We start from the raw sequence: 24,633 nt of genomic DNA, 5'->3' as shown, positions 1-24,633 counted from the left end.
ACCCCACATCCCAGTGTCAAAGACTGTGGGTACAGTTAGCCTCCGGTGTGAGCTGTCCTTTCTGTCATTTTTGTTTGTCAAATCTAGCCATTAGATATATCCTCATTACCCAGCCTCAGGCCCTTGGGACCACATCCATCGCTGGTATGCTGCTATTCACAGAAGCAGAAGGTCATGCCATGAAAAACACGTACTGGTGCAGCTCAGACACTTTGGATTCCTGAGTGTAAACACTACAGAGAAACTGGGGGCTTGTACTTTAATACAGAGTTAATCAGCTGTTTTGTGTTGTTAAAGTAACTGCAGATAAGAAAAAGGCAGATTACTTTCTGCTTTCTCCAGTGAATTGCTGCTTTTCATTTAGTTTTCCTCTGTGGAATTAATATATTTAAGTTTGATTTTTTTTTTTTTTTGTTTATTTTTGATATTTGCTTCGAAAATGTAAAATATTTTCCAACTTCAAATTCCCAGAATTGTCTGAACAACAGGTAGGAAGCATAAAGTGATGTTTTTTTTGTCTTGTGCAAAAAATAGTGGAGCTCCACACTGGAGAGCTTGAGATGTTTGACATTTCCATCGGATTCATTCAAATATTTAATCAATTTAAATCGTTTTATTATGGTTTCTCACTTAATTTCCTCCTAATCAGCAAATTAGGCCAATTTAATTGATTTACACATGTAAAATTTTCACAGATGCTTTTATCAGAATGTGAAACAACTGCAGAAGTTCATAAATTATTTGATTAATAAACTGACAAAAGTAATTGGCAAATATATTCAGACATTTTCCTAGACTTATTTTTTCTCATATTTTAGAAACCAATTTATAAAAAAAATACTTGCAGAAATAGATATTTGTTACAGTTGCAGATATTATTTTAAATTTGTTTAATTCCCCTTAGTGAGCTTTGGATATATTGTAGAATTTGTTGACGTCATGGTACAAGCAGTCCAAGCCCTTAGCATTGTCAGCTACTGACACTACTGTGATTAGTTAAAAGGGGGACGTGAGTGCACCAAAGCCACTTGCATTCATGCCTATTCTGCTGTCAAACAATATCCACATCTCTGCATTTGCATCAGAGGGGAGCTTATCGTTAGACGGGCCCGAAAAGCGGCACTGCATCAATTCATAACAAGTCAGCTGACTCATCCACTTTTCCTCTTTACCCTCAATTTTCCTCCACTCCAGTGTGATTTACCATGACAACTGAATCAGGCGCCGACTCGGAGGCCAAGCAGCCACAGGAGAATAAGGAGACAGAAAAGGGGAAAGCAAAAGCGGCATCCCAACCCAGCCAGGTGGCAGCCGAACCCGCCTTGCCTCAGAACCAACCGGAGCAGCTTCCAGCCGCCGTCGGACACAGTACCCCGGCCAGGAAAGAACAGGTCAGCCTCTTTGTAACCACATCCACCCACTGTCACTTCTTTTAAAAATGGAACATCCATCCATCGCATCCACCATAATTTTCCTTTAAACATACTTTTACTGAATTTAATATTAGGAAAAAAACAAAACAAACTTTGCCACTTTATTTAAGAATGATTCTTTTGTGGTGTAAACATTGTATAGATCCTTTTGAATTTGACAAAACATTACACACCATTCATCCCTCTTCTGAATGAATTGTGGCTTTGTGAGGAAAAAATGGAAATGAACGTGGGGAGGGGGAGAGAATGTGAAGACGTGACCTCAGTCCTCCATGGCGGTCACAACCATGCGTCAGATGCATTTGTTTGTTTTTGAGGAAAGCCTGGTGTTCAGTTAGAGCTTTATATATTAGAAATGGGAAGACGGATAGATCAAGAAACCTTCAATTGTGGATGCTTTGTTTTCAGGCTTTACAGCAACTAAGGCAGTTTGACAGATATAGTCACTGTCACTGATCGGCCACACGCACGGGCAGTTTGGTGAGGGATGATTTTAGTTGTTTTATTTTGCCGTCTTTGTGTTTTGCCTCTTTCACAGGTTTTCTAAATAACTTGTCTACATAACAGCAAGGATGCCACAGCCATCCTTGCTGTTATGTTGAATAACTTATGAATGTAGTTCAGTAGAAACCTGGCATTATTTGCAATCATCACAACAATCATTTGTTGTACTGACTGTTTTTTACATCTCTCCCAATTTGCAACTTCCTGCAGCTGTGGGGACAATGATTGGAAGAATTTAGGGAACAACCTGGAATTAAACCCGTTGAGTTGAGTCTGAACTATGATGAAGACTTGGTGTATTTTAAAATGTATCCATAAGATTGCACACCACTTCGACGCATGAACATGTTTAAATGATTTTACATGTTTGACAAAGAAGCTGGACGAGTCTAAAACCAGAGAACAGTGATCTCTGGTAGTATAATATTATACCCTGTAGCCTATCCATGTTATATCTGATGAAGCCTGGGAAGCTACTGATGTTATCTGAGCACTAAGTGCTTGTCTTCAGGTTTTGGCCCAAACAGCCTTCTGGCTCACTATTTAATCGATCTACAGATTGAATTTCCAGTGCTTCCAAACTACAGAGGTTCAGTGTGAGGTAGATCCCTGCTTCTTCTCTAATTTATTACTTGAAAGAAAAACATTTTCACCAGCTGCACATGCTTGTAGATGTGGTCTCTTACTGTGGTAGTTAGTGGAAAATGTATATAAAAAGTTACATCTCAAACAACTTAACAGGTCACATTCCCAGTCTACATAGTGTTTGTGTTGCTTTAAACGTCTAGGATGTGTTTACTCACTCAGAAAACTTTAAATCCATGTTCAATATTTTTTTTTTTTTGGTGACTTTGAACTTTGAACTTCTTAATATGTTGGAGCGTGTAACCATAGTTTGAATGTGCTCAGGCTCACAACCCCACTCATTCAGCAGGTTCTTATCATGATGTGGAAAGGAGAAGGATTTAAATGGTGCCTTTGTTGAAAAGAAGCTTACACGTGAATCATAACAGGCTGTAATGAGAGAGCAGCAGTCGCAGGGCGATGTGATGGATAAATTAATTATATACAATGCAGGGTAATGTGGTGAAACGGTGATGAAATAAATGACATGTTTTCATGTTAACAAAGTCTGACTTGTACAATATTTTGCATTGATGTTATTGATATCATTTGTCTACATTAAACACTTCTGTGGTAGCCAGATTTTAATTTCAGCTTTAGGCTTTACATGGGCGCAGCATTGCTTTCATTCAGATGCTAAAACTTGACTGTGTCTGCAATCTTTATAAAGCTATTTAGCGTTGCTAAAAGAGCAGCATATTCCCTTTGGCCTCAGTTGTCCTTAGGAATGGGGTTTTTAGTCATAAACCAAAAATCTTGGACTATTGATGGCGCTGGATTCAAAATACTGGGAATCCAATTACTACCCTGTCTTCCCAGGGTAATGCTTATTTGTGCTGCATTTCTCAGACATTAGTCAAGCACTTGGTGAGATATTTAAGATGTATACAGAGACTGGATATAAAAGATGGGTGTAATATGGCCAGCACAAACATGTGTTCTGAGAAACCGAGGACACTGCGTGCTCACACAGTAGTGACTCGTCAGTCACAGCATAGCCATGTCCTAAAGCATTCCTGCTCCGTCATCTGCTTTTATCGAAATCGGGATCAGGAATTGAAGCAATTGAATGGGCAATTGTTACCATAAAGTGATTAGGAAAGCACCTGCTGGGATAATAAGGCAAGTGAGAAGTGGGATCATTATCTTACAGGTTTCTACCTGAGATTTCTTTTTTGCATATAGATGAGTCGCTCCCTGCTGGCCACTAGAGAAAATGCTAAGGCAGCTCCCTTTTGGCTTCACCTCTCAGGCTACAGTTTGTGGTTTGGTCCAAAGTGAACATTGCTATTCTCCTAGATCCAAGTAGCTCCAGGGGAATAGTTATACATATATATGATCTTCTTTTATAACTTGCAGTGTTGCCCACTGAGCTAATCGACCCCAGGATTCTTTCAAATTCACACAGCAACATTATGCACCCCTTGTTTTTCCACACTGAGGATGATCAGTGATGCACCATCAGTGTTAGAGCTGTGGGAATTGCCAGGAGCAAGACTGAGGGGAAATTGCACCAGTCTGACACAACACTGTCGGCCTTCCCTGCGAGGCACGTTCTCCAGCAGGGTGCACATGTAACTGTGATTTCATACATCTGTGGTGCCTGTTCTCACCAGTCATACGTCAAAACAAATGGGGGGGGGGAGAATGTGTTTTGTGGTATTTCCTAGAAATGTTAACTTGACCTTTCATTCTTGTGTTCTTTAGAGTCATCTTATTCTGCTTCTATTGTTTAATACTACATCAAAATGAGTCTACGGGGAGAGTAGTCCACATGAGCTGCAGTAGATACTGCAGGAACAATGCAATGAAAATGGCTTGAAGAGCAATATAAGAAATGTTCTTCATCAGAATAAAAGGGGGGAATTAAATTCACTGTATGTAAGAAAGAAAAATATCTCGAAGCAACGGCGTCTATTCAGCATAAAGTCAGTCAGCAAAGGCTTTGTTTTCAGCGAAGTGGAAAATTGGATTTTCTCTCCTTAAGACAAAATGGCGGTACACCCCTAGCTGTTCTCAGTGGGACCTGATTACACTCAGTCAGGGTCCCAGTGTCTATTTTTAGGTTTACATTAACGGTCATTTAGGTAAGGAAACTTCTCTTCTGGTGGACATTTAGAGACGTTAATGCCTCTATCCACAATTAGCATGACAAGGTAGAAGCAGCTCATTACTTTTAACAAGGAAGTTCCACTCAGCTCTATCCCAAATGTAGAAAACTGTTATTGTAAATGTATTATTCTCATTATTTTTAAGTGACACATTTTCCTCTTTTTGCCAGGAGCAGCAGGAAGAGGATCTGGTATCCCACAGGTCATCCACCAGTCGTCTGTCTAGGTCTCCGCTGAGAGGAGTCAAGAAGGTGAAGATCATGCAGTGTAAAGTCACTCTGCTGGATGGCTTAGACTTCACGCTCAATGTAGAGGTGAGACGCTTTAAGTTTAACACAGAGTGGTGGTCATTTTAAATATTCTGTTTCCATCAGCTTCGTCACTACTTTAATATGTAAGAGACTCGAGCCACATGGAAACTGTTCAGGTCCAAAAAGAGAAGGCAAGAATCAAATCAAATCACTTTTATTGTCACATCACATGTGCAGGTACACTGGTACAGTACATGTGAGGGAAATTCTTGTGTGCGAGCTTCACAAGCAACAGGGGTGTGCAAAAATACAATAACATAAGAACAAGCAAAATATAAGAATGGCTAAATCTGAGAATTATATGAATAAATATATGTACAATATAAGAGTGTATGCATATTACTGAATGTGTATACTAAGTGTGTGTGTATACTGTGTGTGTGTGTGTGTGTGTGTGTGTGTGTGTGTGTGTGTGTGTGTGTACATATTTAAAAATTAAATGGAGTAAACACAAATAGAATATACAGAGGTTAGCAGTTGGATATTGTGCAAAACAAGGGGCATTACTGTACAGTATGGAGTGCATAATGTTGAAGTTCCAGTAGTGAAGCTGAGGTGTCTATGAAGTGTTCAGCAGTCTGATGGCCTGATGGAAAAAGCTGTCTCTCAGTCTGCTGGTACGGGACCGGATGCTGCAGAACCTCCTTCCTGATGGAAGTAGTCTGAACAGTTTATGGCTGGAATCCTTGATGATCCTTCCCGCTTTCCTCAGGCACCGCTTCCTGTAGATGTCCTGCAGGGAGGGAAGCTCACCTCCAATTATCCGTTCAGAATACCGCACTACTCGCTGGAGAGCTTTGCGGTTGTAGGCGGTGCTGTTGCCATATCAGGTGGTGATGCATCCAGTGAGGATGCTCTCAATGGCACAGCGATAGAAGGTCCTGAGGATGCGGGGGCTCATGCCGAATCTTTTCAATCTCCTGAGAAAGAAGAGGCGCTGCTGCGCCTTCTTCACTGTTTTGTTTGTGTGTACTGACCACGTAAGATCCTCAGCCAGATGTACACCAAGGAACCGGAAGCTGCTCACTCTCTCCACAGCAGCGCCGTTGATGGTGATGGGGGTGTGTACTTCTCTGCACCCCCGGAAGTCCACTATCAACTCCTTTGTCTTTGCGACGTTGAGGGTGAGATGGTTGTCTTGACACCAGTGGGTCAGGGCGCTGACCTCCTCCCTGTAAGCCGTCTCATCACTGTTGGTGATAAGACCCACCACTGTAGTGTCGTCCACAAACTTCACAATGATGTTGGAGTTGTTAGTGGCTGTGCAGTCGTAGGTGTAGAGTGAGTATAGGAGAGGGCTCAGTACACACCCCTGTGGAGCACCAGTGTTCAGTGTGATGGGGGATGAGGTGATGCTGCCCAGTCTGACCACTTGGCGTCTGTCAGACAGGAAGTTAAGGATCCAGCTGCAGAGGGAGCTGCTCAGTCCTAGATCCTGCAGTTTCCTGTCCAGCTTCGAGGGAACGATGGTATTGAATGCTGAGCTGTAAGCTACAAACAGCATTCTCACATACGTGTCTCTCTTCTCCAGGTGCGAGAGGGCAGTATGTAGTGTCAGGGCTATGGCATCATCAGTGGACCTGTTGTGGCGGTATGCGAATTGTAGAGGGTCCAGTGAGTCGGGTAGTGCAGAGCAAACGAAGTCCCTGATCAGCTTCTCGAAGCATTTGCTCACGATGGGGGTCAGGGCTACAGGTCGCCAGTCGTTCAGTGAGGAGATGGTGGAGGATTTGGGTACAGGGACGATGGTGGCCATTTTGAAGCAGGCTGGGACTACAGACAGAGAGAGGGAAAGGTTGAAGATGTGTGTAAACACTCCGATCGCCTGGTGGGGACCAGAATCGGCTGATTTCTAGTGTTTTCAGCTCTGACTGCTGAATGGCTGGTTGGCTCCCTTTATGTCGTGTTTATATAAGAACTTGTTTATGAGCCCTGTTCCATCACATTTGTCAAGTAAAGTTATCTTTATTTTTCCTTCTGCATGTGAAATGCAGCTCATGGCGTTCCACTGCACTATTATTATTATTATTATTATTGTTGTTATTATTATTATTATTATTATTATTATTATTATTATTATTATTATTATTACAGTTGAACGATGTGAGCAACCTTACGTATTGCTTTAATATATAAAACAAATGTTTCCTGTCAGGGCGTCAGTGATCATCAGTACTCACATGATTTGATAGCTTGTGCCAGTGGTCTTCTCCATTACCCAGAATTCATCTGTGTGTTACTTTTATGATCCCTGCACGTTGTATTAACAGAATAAAGCTGCTGTTTTGACGGCCCTGCTTAGAAGCAGTGATTTCACGCTTTTCTCTGCACACTCGCATTTGCATTGTCAAACTGTTTTATGGGATTTTGTTTTTCCTCCAAACCTTCTCTGGGTAGTCTGTAGGGGGGAACAAAATATTCATGTAATGGTTCTTAAATGTTCAGTTCTTACTTCAAAGCTCATCTGCTCTCCAGAAATAAACCCTTTGAGGAAAAGAGAGCCAACAATCAGTGGAAAAACATGTGTCTTTGTGTTGTAAATGTGAAACTCGGAACCCCACACTAGCCTAGAAGCATGGCTTTTATCATAATATAGGGAAATTAAATATGGAAATGGGATATTTTGGGAGGAGAAGAAATGGAGCATGAGTTGGTTGTTAATCATTATTAGCATGGCGGGGTGTGGATGGAGTCATTACTTTCAGAGCTCGATAATCTGTCAAAGAATTTTATTTATTTATTTATTTATTTGTCGGTTTGCTGTGTGGTTTTGACCAACTGTGTCAGACTGTTTTGAATTTCTCCATTTGTATTATCTTATTATTTCTGCTTTGTAAAGTTTTTCTAAAGCAGAACTGTTCGCTTGAGTGGGACCCTCTGATAAGCTGCAGTCTTTAAGTATCGAGTATTCAGGAATAACCTCACAACTAATAGAGCCTTTGAGGCAAATTCCTTTCTGTTGTAAATATGAGTTTAGCTCCACAGCCGAACAGCTGCTTTCTGCCCTTCAAACAGTCTTTCTTTCTGTCTGAGTGTCATTAATTCAGGAGTAAGTCTGACTTCTGAACTTATGTGACATTTGGCTCATGAAATATTTCTTCCATAGCAAAGTTGAGTCTTTTGTCAAAGTTAGGAAACTTTGTAGGATTCCCAAAACGTGTTCAGGCTGAAAAAGAGAAGCAGACCCTCCTCTGCAAATCTCCTTTAGTGGATTCCTCCCCACCAGGGGCTGGGATGGAGGGATTGGCTGGCTGGTTTGGGGCAATGGGGGCAATTGTTGGAGGGAATCGGTGTCATTGACACAGTGGGTTGGCATGATTACGAAGGCCCACTGTGCCACTGGAAGGACTTTTATTAAGGATGGTGACGTGGAAGTGGGGGATCAGTCCAGATTTGTTAACCTTAAGTCAGGAAAAGTTTTTTTATTTGTTTTAGTTTATGCTGAAAGAGCTACACATGGTCTAAAATATGAACACTTTAAGAAAACAAAGACATTTTTGAGAATTTTCAATTAAAAACATTTCATGTTTTATTGAAATGTTTAATAAATGTGTTACACAACCTGAAAAATTCAAAACATGACTCTGAAGCCTTCTTTCACAAATGGCAGGTAATTTAACCCTCGTGTGACCCTCGTGAAAAAAGGGACCCAAACGGGACCCTTTTTTCACGAGGGTCACACGAGGGGTAAAGGGGTATCTCACCCTGGGTGGCTGTAGCTCAGGTGGCAGAGCAGGTCAGAGCAGGTCAGCCACTAATCAGAAGGTCGGTGGTTCGATCCCAGGCTGCATCCTGGCTGCATGCCAAATATCCTTGGGCAAGATACTAACCCCATGTTTGCCTACTGGTGGTGGTCAGAGGGCCCGGTGGCGCCTGTGTCCGGCAGCCTCGCCTCTGTCAGTGCGCCCCAGGGCAGCTGTGGCTACAATGTAGCTTGCCATCGCCAGTGTGTGAATGTGTGTGTGAATGGGTGAATGACTGAATGTAGTGTAAAGCGCTTTGGGGTCCTATGGACTAGAAAAGCGCTATACAAATGCAGGCCATTTACTAATTTACTGCTGCTAGGCAACGTGCCTTCTGTGTTATTACCAAACATGGCTCAAGCACCAAAACACAAACACAACTAAGCAGCATCTTTGGTTTTAGTTTGGCTTGGTTGGCTTGTAAATGGTTTAAAGTAAGCTTAATATTAAGAGATAAAGGTATTTAAGCCAAAGCTGAGATAACCTTTACCACCAAGGGTTGTTGTTTTAGGTTTTTTCTGACTGAAGTCCACTCCTCCAGATTCACAGAAAACGTTATTGATGCTTTTCTTAAGCAAACTGATCTTGTGTGTGTAATCAGTAGGGTTACACCAGACAGCAGCAAGATGTGACCTAATCGTGTGCTTTCAAACATGTTACCTTATGAGATTTATTTATAATGTATCAGTACATTTGTTTATTTTAATTGAGTTTACTTCAGATTATTATGAATAGACAGTCAGTTATAAGGAGCTCACAAAAGAGAAAAATTGATAATTAAATAAAGTTTCTAATTTTAAATTCTTTTCTTTTTTCATCTTAATACTTAGTGTTTACTTATTGCATCCCATCTGCTTACTATCCTGTAAGCTCCCAGTGCTGCCCACCTGCTAGGATGGGCAAAGCAAAGGCTTTCTTTGCCCCACTTTACTATTTCTGAACACTAAGATCCATTATTTTAGGGAATACTTCCAGATGACGGTGGATTTGGTGTATTATGATAATGCTCTTAATCACAGTAAAGGTGTCTCCATTTGTGCATTGTTTACAACAGTGACTAATACTTGCAATCACTATGATATAAAGCAGGAGACTAATAAGTTCGCTGCTTCCTGTAAGGCTTTTCATAGCAACAGTTAAGGCACTAACATGACCAGTCAGAAGAATTTAATTTCAGCTTTAGGGGGAAAAAATGCTCTGTGTGCTCCTGCAGCTGAGGGTGAGCCGGACAAAAGCCAGGTCAGCTTATGGTGTTTAACACAGTAGTACAGCTGATGTCAGAAGACCCTCATAATTGCCAGGGAGTTCTTTTCCTCCTCCCAGTCCAGACTTGAAACTGGTCCAGAATGTCAGGATTTGACATTTTTATCCTCCTGACCTTGTAGTTTTCCAGCTCAATTTAATTTCCTCCTGTGGGGGGAAAAATGTCCGCACTAATCGTTTCCTATCATTTTCTATGACACAGAACAGCTGAACCGCTCTCCCTCACTTCAAAGGTTGTTGGAGGCAGAAAAACATCCCACACAATGTGTTGAATTGCTTTCAGTTAAATCATCCTTTCTCTTAAGGACATGAGAATTCATGCTAAATTTTGGCTTTAATTAGAGCTAAAGTGATTAGTCAGTGAGTCTGTTGGCAGGCAGTTATTTAGCCTATTTTGATAGTCAGTTAATCAAATTTAGTCTTTTATCTTTGTGAAATTATTATTGTTGGCTTTTGGACAGTCAGTTGGATGACACAGGATGCCTGAAGGGAACAAAGACTCTGGAAAAATGTGTTGTCTAACATTTTATAGGTCAAGTAATGACTGAAAGTGTTCTTAAAATGACTAGAAAACTAATTAAAGTAACAGATAAACCATAATGCATGGTTTGATGCACAATCAGTTTTTAATCCTTAGGAGTGTTTAACCTCTGTGACGGTCTCACTGTCCTGATTGATCAAGCTTTCACAATTTAAGATCAGTATACTTCTGATTTCTGGTCTTTCTTCTGCTAGAGAACTCCAGGAATACGTGTGCAGTACCCCATTAGCTTATTTATAGATATAGTTTAATGATTGGCAGCTTATTTGACTGATCTGAAAACCTCTGTTTGCATATCACAGCCATTTTTTTTTTTTTTTTTTTTTTTGTCTGCGTCATTTAAGCCAGCCAGCTTTAAGTGTTGCATTAAGAGGAGATTGTCACACCCAGGCAGCAGTAGTCTGACATAACTGTGCTAATTCCCTCGGAGATGTTCTGGTAGGATTAACTCTCTGCCACCAGCACCTCTACCAGCATTGTTAAAATCACACGCGCACACACATGCAAGAATCTTCTTATTTAAAGATGTGTGTGTGCTCATGCACACACCCGTTAGTTCTTTGTTTCACATCCAGGATGTATTATTGCATCCATGTGAGTGTGGCAGATAAATAGCCGTGTTCTGAATAGGTTAGGCTGTGGCTGTGGGCTTCAGCCGATCCAAACGTGACGAGCTGGCATTGGTTTTGTGCAAGCAGAAGACGTCTGTGTCATGGCAACTCGGGCCTTAAAATATCCTCTGTGAGCTGGTCAAATGAGTCCTGGAAGTCCAACCTCTTCACGAGGGGGGGATGACAAAGCTCCAGCTGATGACGTCCAGCACTCAGATGTGCAGTCGATCGATGTAATGCATTCACGCAACCAATGGTCAGGAATTTGAAAGTGTGTTTATGCTTTTTATAGAGGGAATCGATCCAGAGTTGCCAGGTTGGTGGATTGTGTCTCCGGTACCCAGGCTTACATCACGCAGCAGAATAATAATAATAATTTGCTTCATTTTCACAAATTTATATTCATAATGGGGTTTTGCAGAGATGAGCTCACTTTCATTTAATTATCGAGATAACAATAAGAAGAGAAGGACTTGAAGGGGAACGCAGTCCCACGGCAGCGTAAAATAGCTTTTTAAGCTGCAACATGGATTAATGATATTGCTTTATTGTTTGTGTTTATCATTATTTTGTGGGTAATTGTTAAGCAAATCAGGACAAATGAAGAGTTTGCATTACTGGAAAAACTCTTAAAAGAAATTACACAATCCTACTAATCTAATTCGGTGTGACTGTTTATTTTAAATGAGTTTCTGTGTTCTGTATGTTCAAATGTTTCACATCAGTATACCCATCAAATGACTCTGCATTCAACATGTGCTTTTATTCTTTTTCTGTTCACAGAAACGAGCCAAGGGCCAGTTCCTCTTTGATAAAGTGTGTGATCACCTCAACCTACTAGAGAAGGACTATTTTGGCATTACATATAGAGATGTAGAGAATCAAAAGGTACTTTTTTATTTTAAGGCAATCTTATTAACTAACATGTTATATATTTTTACTTGGAAAGTGGTTCATCGACGGTAGGAAATGAAGTTAAATGTTTCTTTCAAGAAGACATTTATAAGATAACTGTTACATATGCATACCAGGCAGGATTTCCCCCTCTGAGTTCTTGGTAATTTGCTCCCAAATTAGAGATGATTTCATGTTTCATCTTCTGTGGTTGTCTCGCAGAATTGGCTGGATCCTTCCAAGGAGCTGAAGAAGCAGATCAGGAGTGAGTGCAGCAATCCAGTGAAGCTACCTGATTGTTATATCTTCTGAATTTCCAAGTGAAGCCTTTGATGTTGTTGAATGTTGATTTTTAATCATTTGATGTTCTGTCGATACCTCAGCTGGACCCTGGAACTTTGCTTTCAATGTAAAGTTTTACCCACCAGACCCCTCACAACTGACTGAGGACATCACAAGGTCGGTTTTGCTGTCCTTTGCTTATGTTCTTCTATAAACCTTTTATAGACTTGTATGCATAAAAATGTACTTCTAGCACTTAAAAATCTCAGGAAGTTTTCAAAGAAATGAGAAAATCCAGACATTAGATATGATTTTTTTTTTAAAAAAACACGAAATTGCAGTTTTGTTTACATATATATTGTATATTTTGTCCTCATTCTCTCAGGTACTACCTGTGCTTGCAGCTGAGGGATGATGTAGTTTCAGGTCGCCTACCCTGTTCCTTTGCCACCCACACGGTGCTGGGCTCGTATACAGCGCAGTCCGAACTTGGAGACTATGACTCAGAGGAACTCGCCAGCGACTACCTCAGTGAACTGCGCTTCGCACCCAACCAGACCAAAGAGCTAGAGGAGAAGGTCATGGAGCTCCACAAGACTTACAAGTTAGTATCTGTAGTGCTATTTATTAATAGAAAGAGTCAGAAGGGTGTCAAATAGTCCAGTGAATTTATTATTGGTGGTCATAAACATGTCACTTTAAATTTCTTCTGTGGAAATGACACATGACATGTTCGTAGAATGTTTTTAGAAAATATAAACTGCTTTTCTCGTCTCACTGAATGGATCGCATATGATACATAGAACATAAAAGGACTAGTGCTGTCAGCGTTAATCTCGTTAAAATGATGTTAATGTCGTTAGTGAGTTAGCGCGTTAACGTCAGTTTAACGAAATTAACGTTGACAGCACTAAAAAGGACCCATCATTTTTTTTCTACTAATAAAATGCTCTGTTTGCATTTAGTGATGACATGTGTGTAATAAGGTCCTCTGATCAAATTCTTCATAAATCTGAAGTTGAATTGCACATCTAGTTTTTATGTCATTATTAGGCCTTGAATCAATCTGTGAATCTGAGTGAACATTCACAATCTGACCTAAGTCTCTCTTTTGAGCCCCCTCATTCCCCTTTATTGCAATGATTTGTCTGTAATTTGATGCTGGTCCATTGGCTGCAGTGACATTTCCAGGATTAGGGTCTTAGACAATCTAAAAATGGATACACTTAGAATTCTCAATAGAACTTCAGCTAAAAACATCCATGAAAACAGCCTTTTTCCAAAATCTTTCAAGCTATAATCCTGCTAATAATCCATGTAGAGATTTTCTCTCTCTCTCTCGTCACATTGGTCAGAAAGGTTTAAGTCTGCTTTTAAGAAAAAAAGAGAGGTTTAAATCTCTTTGCCTTACGTGTTTATGTCTGACGTGCTCTGTTGTGTGCATTCAGGGGGATGTCACCGGCTGATGCCGAGATGCACTTCTTGGAAAATGCCAAGAAGCTATCCATGTACGGTGTGGACCTCCACCACGCTAAGGTAGCAAATCGCAACAAATCTTAAGTATTTATTTATTAATATTTCTTACAACACAATGATATATCAGTCTATAGAATTCAACCTAACTGGTTAATGTGAAGTCAAATGTGGAAATCGATTTAGTTGTTTTTTTTAAAGGTTAACCTGTGAGTTTTTACAGCGTGCTTCATTATACATGCAAACCAAACAGTAACTTTTTTCCCCTCTTTACAGTCGACATGTGCAAGAAAGCAAACAACCATCGCTCAGTCTCATATTTACTCATTAAATATGAAGTTAACATTGGCACAGAGTCTAAAAGTCTCTCTCCCACCAGTACATGAATATATCGCTAATTTACACAAATGAGAGGCTTCACCTTTATGTGAGGTTAGAATAGTCTTTGTGTAAAAGATGGACTTAGCTACCACGATATCACAGAGGCCTAAGATAAAAACACCAAAATGTAAAAACTAGTTATTTAATTTGTTACTATAAACAAAGAGGTGGAGCTGAAGGACTTTCACCTCGTCAGACGTGGTGGGTGTTTCAAAACAATTCATGTTTTTCAGAATGTGGACGTAAACTGTTTTTGGCGTTTTCTGTGTGAGGTCTTATACAAACACATCACCCATGTAGTCGGTATTGACGCTTGCTACCACAACACTGCTGCTTCAGACACATCATGGCTGCCACAGTAATGCCTCAATTTAACATGCCACCGCTGCTCCCCTGACTGACTGACATTGTGTCACTGTTGCCTCTCTGGGGATGGGATGGGTTTAAGAGGGGCGATAGGTGGGAGGGGGTCTGGAGCCCAGCTTGACTTGGATAATTTCCCATCCGTTTTATTCTACTGTCCAGATTGGATCAAATATGTCACTAGAAAACGGGCGGTAAAAACAGAGAGCTGGTGTAGGACAGCGGGGCCGCTGTTGTCATAAAAGAAAATTACAGCCATCAGTCTTCTTGATATGAATCTGTTATCAAATGTGCTTTGAAAGTCAAAAAAGGGTCTAGATGCACATGATGGGGAGGAAATTGCCTTCACAGATTTAGATCAGAATAGAGGAGATGACAGAGATGCGGAAGCGGCCTTGATCAAACGAGCAGACATCAATGCTCAGTGTTGCTTCTGTGAGTCACAGTTTTGATACACGAGAAAAAGATGTACATATCAGACCAGCATCCCTCTTTTGTCTTCTCTCCTCTCTCACTAAATGCAAAGTTGGTAGGGAATCTCTATGAATGCTTGGCTCCAGCTGAGGGAGAGGTAAGAGGCTGCTTTCCATGTGCTTTGCCCGAATGAGAGCGTGTGTCTATGTGGTCTCTACTTGTGCATGGTTTCCTTCAAAGGTGTCATTTTAAGCACCCCACAAATCACTTAAGGCTGGTTGTTCATGCTTTGGATCAGCGCCTGCCTTTTCAAAACGTCGTCATTCATTTTTACCTGCTCATCTCATGCTTTGTGCAGTGAAGAGCGTCATTTTTGTGCTTCATCCACCATTTCCCGAAACTTCACTGTTCCTTTTGCCAGTTGGAACCCCTTCAGTCTTAATCCAAACTCCACACAGCCTGCATAGAAGAGTTTAGAGTGCCATATGCCTGAATCTACTCTCCACCTGCCTGCTTAACCCTGTTATTATCACAAACCTGGCTCTTATCTTAAACTCCACTTTGTCCTGCTGTGCACCGTCACCTAAACGCCTCCCGTATATCCTGTAGAGTCTATGGAAGTTCATATTTTAGAGACCACAAAAAAGAAAAAGAAAACGGTGCCGTGGTCAGTGAACTTCTTTGTAAAGCTTGTCAAGGACTTTGTGTTAAATAACATCTTGTAAACAATATTTCAAACATAACGTATTTCCATATTTTGCTTTGTCGTGTGTTGATGTTTGTGTTGTTTCCAGGACTCGGAGGGTGTGGAGATTATGCTGGGAGTTTGTGCAAGTGGCCTACTCATCTACAGAGACAGGTTGCGGATCAACAGATTCGCCTGGCCCAAAATCCTCAAAATCTCCTACAAAAGGAACAACTTCTACATCAAAATCCGGCCCGGCGAGGTAAAGATACGTTATGAAGATACTGGAAATGACTTTCTTGCAGCAGCAAACATAAACTAGAAACCTTTTTGAAATTGTGTATCAGCTATAAAGACCAGTAATTTAAATTCTAACACGTGTTGTTGCCACTACATTCATAATACCCCATCTCTGCTATGTGTGCATTGTAGTCTGTAGCTGATTTATGTTGGAAATATGAATATAAAATTAGGGCAGGGAATTGGGTGATTGTAAAATGTGTCATTGAGATCTGTGGCAAAAGTACAGCACTGGGATTTCACTATGCTTAAACTAAAAAAATACATATTTATAGAGCACTTTTAAAAATCCACAACACAAGGACAGCAAAAAAGCAGTCATGGGCCTGATCGTGCCATCCATTATACGCTTTATTTGACTTGATTGCTAAGTCGAATGGTGGGATGGAGTTGGTGTGCACTTCCTCTTGCTTGGAGACTAAAGCAATATTCTGAAGAGCAATGGACCACTCAGCTGGAGTAGAGAGAGACTGAGTAACAACAACTTAGCTCTCAGTTGCCTGGCTGGGCGTCTGCATTCAGCCAGTAGCTACTAAAAACCCTGTGGCAGCAGTGGGTAGCACTTCTTCTGGACTTCATGAAACATCTCTAAGAGCTGATGAGTTTTTGAACAACCTCCAGGGTTAAGAATATAATGGAACCACTATATGTAATTTAGAGGCAGATGATTTTAACTTTGATTTATTTTTGAATGGCTGCACTTCTAAATATTGAATGCAGCTTTACCAATTATTGCTCTTAGCTTTTGCAAGTATTAAACAAAGTAAGGCATCTGCATTTAAACTAAAGCTGTCTTGTTTAGCATGTTTGTTTCAAAGGTTTTCAAAGGGGACACTAGATTGCACACAGTCAGTCAAACTTCAGGGATGTCAATCTGTCTGGTTAGGATATGTTAACCAGTGTGAATTCATTTCCTCTACCTTGGTGCACAGTGGCAACAACAAGACAAGCACCAAAAAAGAGAATTGTTTTGCGGGTGGTGGCAGCAAACCATTGCGCCTCCCGTCGTCTCTCCTGATTACTTTTGGTTTTCACTTGTGCCCTTGTCACTGCTGATAGCATGACCTGCTGGTACCTGCAGCCCTGTCAGGTTGCACAGGTAGTGCAGCTCCTCCAGGATGGCGCATCCGTACATGCTGTTGCAAGAATGTTTGCTGTGTCTCAAGAGTATGGACAAAATACCAGGAGATGTGCTCGTGCACCATTCATCCTGTTTCTCCTCACATAAAGCAGCAGATGCTTGTTGTGCAGCTGGGTTGAAGCTCTTCAGTCCAACTCTCCCTTAATAGCCCCCATTTCCTCACATCAGACAGCAAAAGTCTGTAGCCATCACCATTCCCTTTATGTGGGCTGTCTTGTTGTTGCTTCTTCAGTGCACTTGTAGTCACTTTGATTTGCACAAAAACAAATGAAGCAATGGTTTCTGCTTCACAGTGTCACCTTATTTTATTTATTTTTAGTAGTTTGCATTTACAGCTTAAAAATAGCAAACAACTAACAACAGTTACATTTAGAAGCAAGCAGGGTTGTAGCTCCTCGACAACGATACTTTAACATCAGCTTCCTTCTAAATGTGACAGTGCTTAGTTGCTGGATTTTTCAAAGTGCATGTACTTTTACTGCAAAGGGAATTAATTTCAGTGTCTAGAGCAACCGGGGAGAGCGTTTATCGGTGTTACACACACACACACACACACACACACACACACACACACACACACACACACACACACACACACCATCTGTACCACTGATACTCTGAGGAAACTTGACTCAAACGCCATCAAGCTTAACTTTACTATATTTAGTACTTTCAAAAGCTAACCGTAATAATGAAAGTGACTTCATGCAGTAATTTGACAATAAATCAACAGTTCAGTTACTGTTTCATGTATGAAAGAAGAATGAAACCAAACATTACTAGAATAGTTGACATCAGTTCTTGCAGAAATCTCATGAAGTAGAGAAGAGCCAATAACTGCTGCTGCCTCTGGGCATCTAGCAATTACTGGCTAAGTTCAGCAACGCTTTGGGGAAAAAGAAAGTTGGGCGAATTTCCTTCTTTGTTTTCAAATGTTAATTTAAGTGAACACAATTAATTCTGGTATTATCAAGCTAGAATGCAAAGCAGTTATCCTTTTAATTAAAGACAAATACCTTATAAAAACACATTAATATGATTAGGGGGAAAAGTAATGAATTGTGATTGTCAAAGGGATCTCCATGGTGACTCATACCACAGCATTTTGTCTCACTTGCAGTTCGAGCAGTTTGAAAGCACGATTGGTTTCAAGCTTCCAAATCATCGTGCTGCCAAAAGGCTCTGGAAAGTCTGCGTGGAACACCACACCTTCTTCAGGTAAGAAAAAGCAACAGACCTGTGATGAGAACACAGCATTGAGAAGTTTTAATTATAAATAATATGTGCACCTCGGCAGCTCAAGCTTATTCTCCACTCAATACCATGCATAATACATTGTTTCCCAAATGAATTTGTGAATCAGACATGTGATCGTACAGCTTTGTCGGCACAGATTTACTGCTAATCATTATACACGAATTCATGTCGTGAGAGAAGCATCGTCCAGACTCTTAATAGTTGTTGCCGTTTTGAAAACATGCGAAGTTTGTTCATTTAAGCAAAAAAAAAAAAAAGGGAGGTTTTGAGTAGCGTGCTCAGCCCCACGGCTCTCTGGGGAATGTTCACTAAAGTAGCAGTTAGCGTTTCAGAGCACTATGCTTAAATCTGTGTTTTTATTTTTGGTTTGAATAATGTGAGTGTTGGTAACTTCTGACAGGCTCGTATCCCCCGAGGCACCCCCAAAGAAGTTCCTGACTCTCGGCTCCAAATTTCGCTACAGCGGCAGAACACAGGCTCAGACACGCAGGGCCAGTTCTCAGATCATCAGACCTGCTCCGTTCTTTGAACGCACCTCCAGCAAACGCTACAACATGTCCCGCAGCTTAGATGGAGGTGAGGTGTTGGTTTTTCAGAGACAGAGATTCTTGGATGTGTTTCTGTACAAGAGAAAGTTGCTATGCCTCGGGAAAGTGGAAGAAAAATATTTTCACCTGACTGTTAACGTAGCTGTTAAATTTTTGGTGCATGTTTAGCAGCACAGTGACAAATGCATAAAGGATATAATAGCAGCAATGTCCAGGAGCAAATCAAAGCTTTTTCACAGTGAATGACATGCAGTTGGCCATCACATCCATCTTTGTCCTCTGGTGTTTCAGCTCCAATTATGGAGAACCACGAGACCCTGATGAAGGACAATGCTGCTGACGGGGAAGCCAAAGTCATTGCCAAGGGAGACATTATCACCACTGTAACAACTGAGAAAAAAGCAGAGGAAGAGAAGGCTGAGGAGGGGGACGCTAAGGACACAGCAGAGACACCAGAACCTGCTGCCACATCACCGCTCAGACAAGACACAAAGGTAAGTTGCTGTCCACATTTAGACTTCAAGGACTTCAGAGACATTGGATGTTTTCTGTTTGATTCAGAGAGGTGCTACACGTGAAAGACTAAGATTGTTTCTTAGAAGCTGCAGTTATTATGTTTTAAGCCCTTTCTGAGATTTTAATTTTGCTTTCTTTCTTAATAGACTTCTTCTTGGCTGATGAGAATTTCCCACTTGCTATCAGCTTAACCCTCTGCAGTAGACAAGGCCTAAATGCTTTTTCTCATTTTCTGTGCGCTTTACTAATTAGCTTTTCTTTTCTTGTTTTTCCTTTGACCCTCACACTATACTCGTGTGTGTGCTCATGCTTATTCGCCCCCTTCCTTTCCCCTACACACACACGGCCATCTCTTCATTGTCATTTCCCTCCGTCAGTGCACCCCTCATGCATTCACATCTGACCCCCTCCGTTCTGAGCTCTCGCTCCCTTCATCCCCCATTTCATCAACTAAAGTACGGCGCAGGCACAGGGAGAACGCCCGCAAGCGAGCTTCATCAGTCAGTCCAGTCAAGAGCAGTACCGGGTGCCGCCGCCGGCAAGCCCGCGCCGACCATAAAGCCGCCCTGCTGGAGGAGCAGGCTCTGCTTTTGTCAGCCCGCAAGCAGAGGCTGGAGCAGGGCAAGAGCCGGGGCGGCACGCTCTTCTCCTTCTCCCTGCACCTGCCCGACCTGTCGTCCATCCTAGATGAGGATGGCTACATCACATTCCCTGACCTGTCAGAGATGCGCTTCCTTCCTGAGTGTGCGCAGAACTTCCTCCCCATTAAGTCACCTTCACTCATCCCCTGCTTCCTTTTCATCTTCTTCTTCCTGCTTTCCACTTCCTTCTCTGTGCCCTATGCCCTCACCCTCTCCTTCCCGCTGGCGCTGTGCCTCTGCTACCTGGAGCCCAAGGCAGCCTCCCTGACCGCCTCCCTAGCCCAGAGTTACCATGACCATGACAGTTCAGAGGAAGAGGAGGTGTGTTTTGCGGACGCCTGTATGTTCCAGTACCCGCCCCTGGCTTAGAATGACAGTCCATGATATCGGTTAACCCCTTACCGTGTCCTCTGCCGTTTCACCAGTTCAGAGCCGACCTGGAGACTGTCTGTCCCAGTGTCTGTCAGTCTCCTACTTTCAGAACCTCATCTCTGCCCAGTCACATTCATCCTGTAGACTACATCCTCATCAGCATCACGAGTACACGGAGATGAACTTGCAAGTCTCACCATCTCATATTTGATGTATGTTTAAAGAGAGGGTTAGACACAAATAGTCAGGGACATTAAGAGCTTCTGAGCTGCTTCAGTGACACGTTACCATGAACTCTCACTGAAGAAAAAAACAGTTCATCATGTGACTATTTCACTATCTGAATGAGCACATTGTGTTTACAGATTATGAGTATCAGAAGAAGTCACCTGTCTTCATTTAGTCACTAATCCTTCACCAAACCCCACAAAGAAAAACACGGCTTTTGTGGCTAACCCATCTCAGTGTTATCATGTACATTCAGGGCTTTTATAGATTAAACCGTTATCCATACCAGCTGCATGGGAACACATCCATATATATCTGCACTCAGTCTCTCTGCATTGCGTCCAGAAGAGCAGCACTAATTAAAATGAATCATTCAAACAGAACATCAGCTGAAAAGGGCACCGAGTGTTTCGGTGAAGAGGCTTGCCATGTGGAGTGCAAAGATGTGCTACCTTTCCCTCAAGCAGCACTCTTTGCAGTCACCAATTATGAGTGTAGTGTAATACACGCTGTGATGCAGAGAGACGGTGACCGATAAATGCATCCTAATCACCCCAGCATGCATGACGTGAGAGGAGGGGGAGGGCCTGAAAGTCAGGTTACTGTTCGGCAACAAATTTTTACTGTCAAGTGTTTTGTGTTTGTACAGTGACTACACAGCAAATGTCATATCCACGTGGAGTGATTGACATAAACCAGGATGTAGCCTCTCGTAATCACAAATTTGTATTATTGATTTAAAAAATATATATCAAATGTTACCCTGAAATGTCAAAGTGACTGACCGAAGGTTTCATCTTCCTCTGAGTCTGTTTTGCTTCTGCTTATTTTTCATTTGCTTTTTAACTGTTTGTTTTGTGGTTGTTCTTTTGCAGAACGTATCTGCAGTATTGTCTAATAATCTGTAGCTGACAGTGCAAACAGCCAATGCATTTCCATCTTCCCCATTATTGTGGCTATGAAGAATTTCTGTAGAGCATAAATGCAAATAGTCAAAAGTTCACAAGTTTGGTTGTTCTTGTTTTTCTTGCTTTCGACTTGGACCCGTTTGGGTGTGTCTGTGAATGCAGACTGACAGCGAACAAACTGATTTTGCCTTTGATGGAGAGATGACCGCTACAGAGGTTTGTACACAAAGAAAACCATCATAATTAAGGCATGCAGGAAATACAGAATAAAAAGGAAAAGCAAGGAAGTGCCGGTGAATTATAGGTCTGGTAACCACTGAAACGTTTTTTGCGAAAATGCAAAAGTCGTGTATGTCGTGCTCTGGATCTTGTTATGCCATTTTAGTTCCTTCCCTTTTTTATGTATTAAAATGCATGTCACAGTATCTGCACTTTTATCTCTTTATCAGTCTTTTCTACAGACTCCATTAATACTGACTGTTGGCTAAGCCCTGCACCTGTTGCAGTGTCTGTTGATGATAGACTTTAATTTGTAATACCTAAAAACAAAAGCGTTTTTTAAACGAAGAGGATTTCAGACAGGCTTCTTGTGTCTGTCTGATTTCATCATCTGAAGTGAAAAATATTGCCAGATTCTGTTAGCTTAAGCTCCTGTAATACGCTCATTTTGGCCATAAAGGGGGAGACATAACCATCCCAAAATAATTTGGATGTTTCTATCTAATCGCTTCTGAAGTCTGGCAGCATCAGAAATAGCTGTTGCTAGAAGCTAATGGCTAAATACTGGTGGTTACACTTAAAGTCAGAAAAGAGAGCTTTTTAAAGAAAAACTCATCACACAAGTCAACGTCCACTTGGTTTGTGGATGTTGGTAATACTTGTTCATTGATTTAAGAATAAGCTCAATAGCTGTGTAGTATAGAGCAGAGAAAGTCACTGTTTATTCAGTTTCTTCCACTTTTTGATTTGGAAAGTTGAAATGAAATCAGCTGCCTGATAAAACTTGCTGTCAGTCCTTTTAAACCTGTGGAAAGATCCAAAGGTGGACATGGCTGCAGTTCCTTGTTACATATTTTGTCGTGGACTGTAGTTGTTCAGAGCCGGGGATTAGCTAACTGTCAGTTTCTGTTCATTATCTTTACCCGTTCCTTCCCTCTCTTACCTCTGCTTGCTTGTCCTTGTTGCTCGCTTTCTCTTTCCCTTCACCTGTTTTTTTCCATCTGCGTCTCTTCTTTAATAGCGCATTACTGTCTTGTCTCACTGTCTCTATGCTTTCCTCCTTACTTGCTGCCAGTCTGAAGCAGATGAGGACTCTGAGATGCGGACGCAGGTACACCGGGCTTGCTTCGCAGCCCTGCTCAGTGCATCACACCGACATCAGATGCACTGAGCCGCTCACAAATCAGCCATCAGTCATTTTGTTCAATCCATCTGCCTTCGCTTGCCTGTTGCTGCTGCTGCTGCTGCTGATGCTCACTATCATACCTTACATCAGACTCTTGCTTAAATCCACTGCGCAGACTTCTGCTGCTTTTTTGTGGAGTCGTGGTTATGTTTAATTTCCTGCTGTTGCTACACCCAGGACTCAGATTTCAGTTTTCAAGGTTCTTCATAACCTGTAACTTTTCAGTGCGTTGAAGCTTACCCTCATTTGTCAGTCATACTGTACAAACCGAGGCTCCCAGTTTCTCCTAAAACTATTTTGATTTTAATAAAGCATCTAATTCCCTTATTTACAGTTCCTCTCCCCCTTTCTTGTCTTTGCAGTATAGTTTCATAAGACGAGTAAAAGGGGAAAACGTTTTTATCAGACATAGTAATCTGATGCTAGAGGTTGGTAAGAAAAAAATGCATGACTGAAATGTGCATGCAGGTTACTTTGGTAAGAGGAAACCTAACTGGTAATCGAAGTGGTAACAGATGTGTCTAACTGATGAGTGGCTGCTAGTATTTGAGATTTTGGGGAGTTAGACTTGCTGTGAGCATCCAAATGCATTCTTATGACAAAACAGGCTAAGTTGAAATAGGTCATTATTAACCTTGAATGAGATTTGGGAGTGTTCTTCTTAACTAAACCTATGAAACTAAATCTGTAAATCTCTGCATGAAACCAGTCCCCCCCGCCCCAGAAAATTAAGCTAGTCTTAAATGCTTCTTTAGCATTTCAGTACAAGCTGCTACTTTCTTAACAGCTGCCATGTGGGTGTACCTTTTTTTGCTTTTGTTTTGCGTTTTGTGCTAGCTGCTGCACAGGTAGCCTGGACAAAGTCCTAAACAGGCCTGTGAACAATAAGTATGAAGAGCCGAGGAAGCAAATAATGCAACTGATTTAGGTCTGCGGAAGTTTACGTCGCAGATCTTTTCCGAGCTGCATTTTATGCTGTCCGCGTATTTTTGGTAATTCTTTGGAAATGCAAGCTACCATTGCGTACATGAAGCATGGCCGTCGTTCCCTCCGCGCTGCTCCTGCCCTCATCATTGTATCACGGTTGATCGGCCACTTTAGGACACAGAGCCTCCGGCGGAGGTCGTCAAGCACCAAACCAACATCAGCGAATTGAAGCGTTCCTTCCTGGAGACCGACGGAAGCATCGCCACGCCTGGTCTGACAGAGTGGGAGAAGAGACTCTCCTCGTCCCCTATGCGCTCACCTAGATCGGATGAGGCACCAATGATAGAGCCGCTGGAGCTGGATGTAAGCTGCAGCACCACAGCAGACTGAATGATGGCATGTGTGTGTAGAGCATGACATCACCAAGGAGATTTCCTTTGGGTTTTTTTTTTTTGCTTTAAAAAAAAAAAAAGTAGTCAGTTCAGGATTTAGTGCACATTGACTCATAAAGCAGTAAATTTAATATTCATAATGAGCCTAGATTTTTATTTTTTCTCAAACGGTGCAAGTGTGGTCACACATTTTGCATCCCAAATGGTTTTAGTGCATATGAAAGGAGACGATGGGCACCTTGACAGAGGAGAATTATCTGTAAAGTTATTCAGAGCTGAATAAAGTTAATTTCAGTGAGTGTGTTTCTCTTTCCCTCTTGTCAGCTCATGTCTTCGGTAACTGATTATCATATTAATTTGTCTCG

The 24,633-nt window shown here is 41.6% G+C and overlaps 1 protein-coding gene across 20 annotated transcripts in view; it reads left to right on the top strand.

The window, feature by feature from the left end:
* The window catches only part of epb41l3b (erythrocyte membrane protein band 4.1-like 3b), a 55,621-nt gene that overhangs the window by 17,764 nt on the left and 13,224 nt on the right, over positions 1–24,633 (top strand). For 4 of the 20 annotated variants that reach the window (XM_076876907.1, XM_076876904.1, XM_076876915.1 and 1 more), the window contains exons 2-17: positions 1,195–1,391; positions 4,843–4,986; positions 11,925–12,029; positions 12,258–12,300; positions 12,419–12,494; positions 12,703–12,921; positions 13,766–13,853; positions 15,061–15,105; positions 15,743–15,895; positions 18,195–18,292; positions 18,732–18,907; positions 19,171–19,373; positions 19,773–20,357; positions 21,707–21,760; positions 23,312–23,377; positions 24,051–24,239. In XM_076876907.1, the coding sequence (XP_076733022.1) occupies positions 1,206–1,391; positions 4,843–4,986; positions 11,925–12,029; positions 12,258–12,300; positions 12,419–12,494; positions 12,703–12,921; positions 13,766–13,853; positions 15,061–15,105; positions 15,743–15,895; positions 18,195–18,292; positions 18,732–18,907; positions 19,171–19,373; positions 19,773–20,357; positions 21,707–21,760; positions 23,312–23,377; positions 24,051–24,239 (2,430 nt within the window). In that variant the 5' untranslated portion in view covers positions 1,195–1,205. Of the gene's footprint in view, positions 1–1,194; positions 1,392–4,842; positions 4,987–11,924; positions 12,030–12,257; positions 12,301–12,418; positions 12,495–12,702; positions 12,922–13,765; positions 13,854–15,060; positions 15,106–15,742; positions 15,896–18,194; positions 18,293–18,731; positions 18,908–19,170; positions 19,374–19,772; positions 20,358–21,706; positions 21,761–22,838; positions 22,875–23,311; positions 23,378–24,050; positions 24,240–24,633 lie in introns of all 20 variants that reach the window. The other 16 variants (XM_076876908.1, XM_076876918.1, XM_076876917.1 and 13 more) reach the window with 14 other exon arrangements.

This window comes from Maylandia zebra, linkage group LG18, assembly GCF_041146795.1.
Source record: "Maylandia zebra isolate NMK-2024a linkage group LG18, Mzebra_GT3a, whole genome shotgun sequence".
Lineage (NCBI taxonomy): Eukaryota > Metazoa > Chordata > Actinopteri > Cichliformes > Cichlidae > Maylandia > Maylandia zebra.
This window is presented reverse-complemented; position numbering and strand designations above follow the sequence as displayed.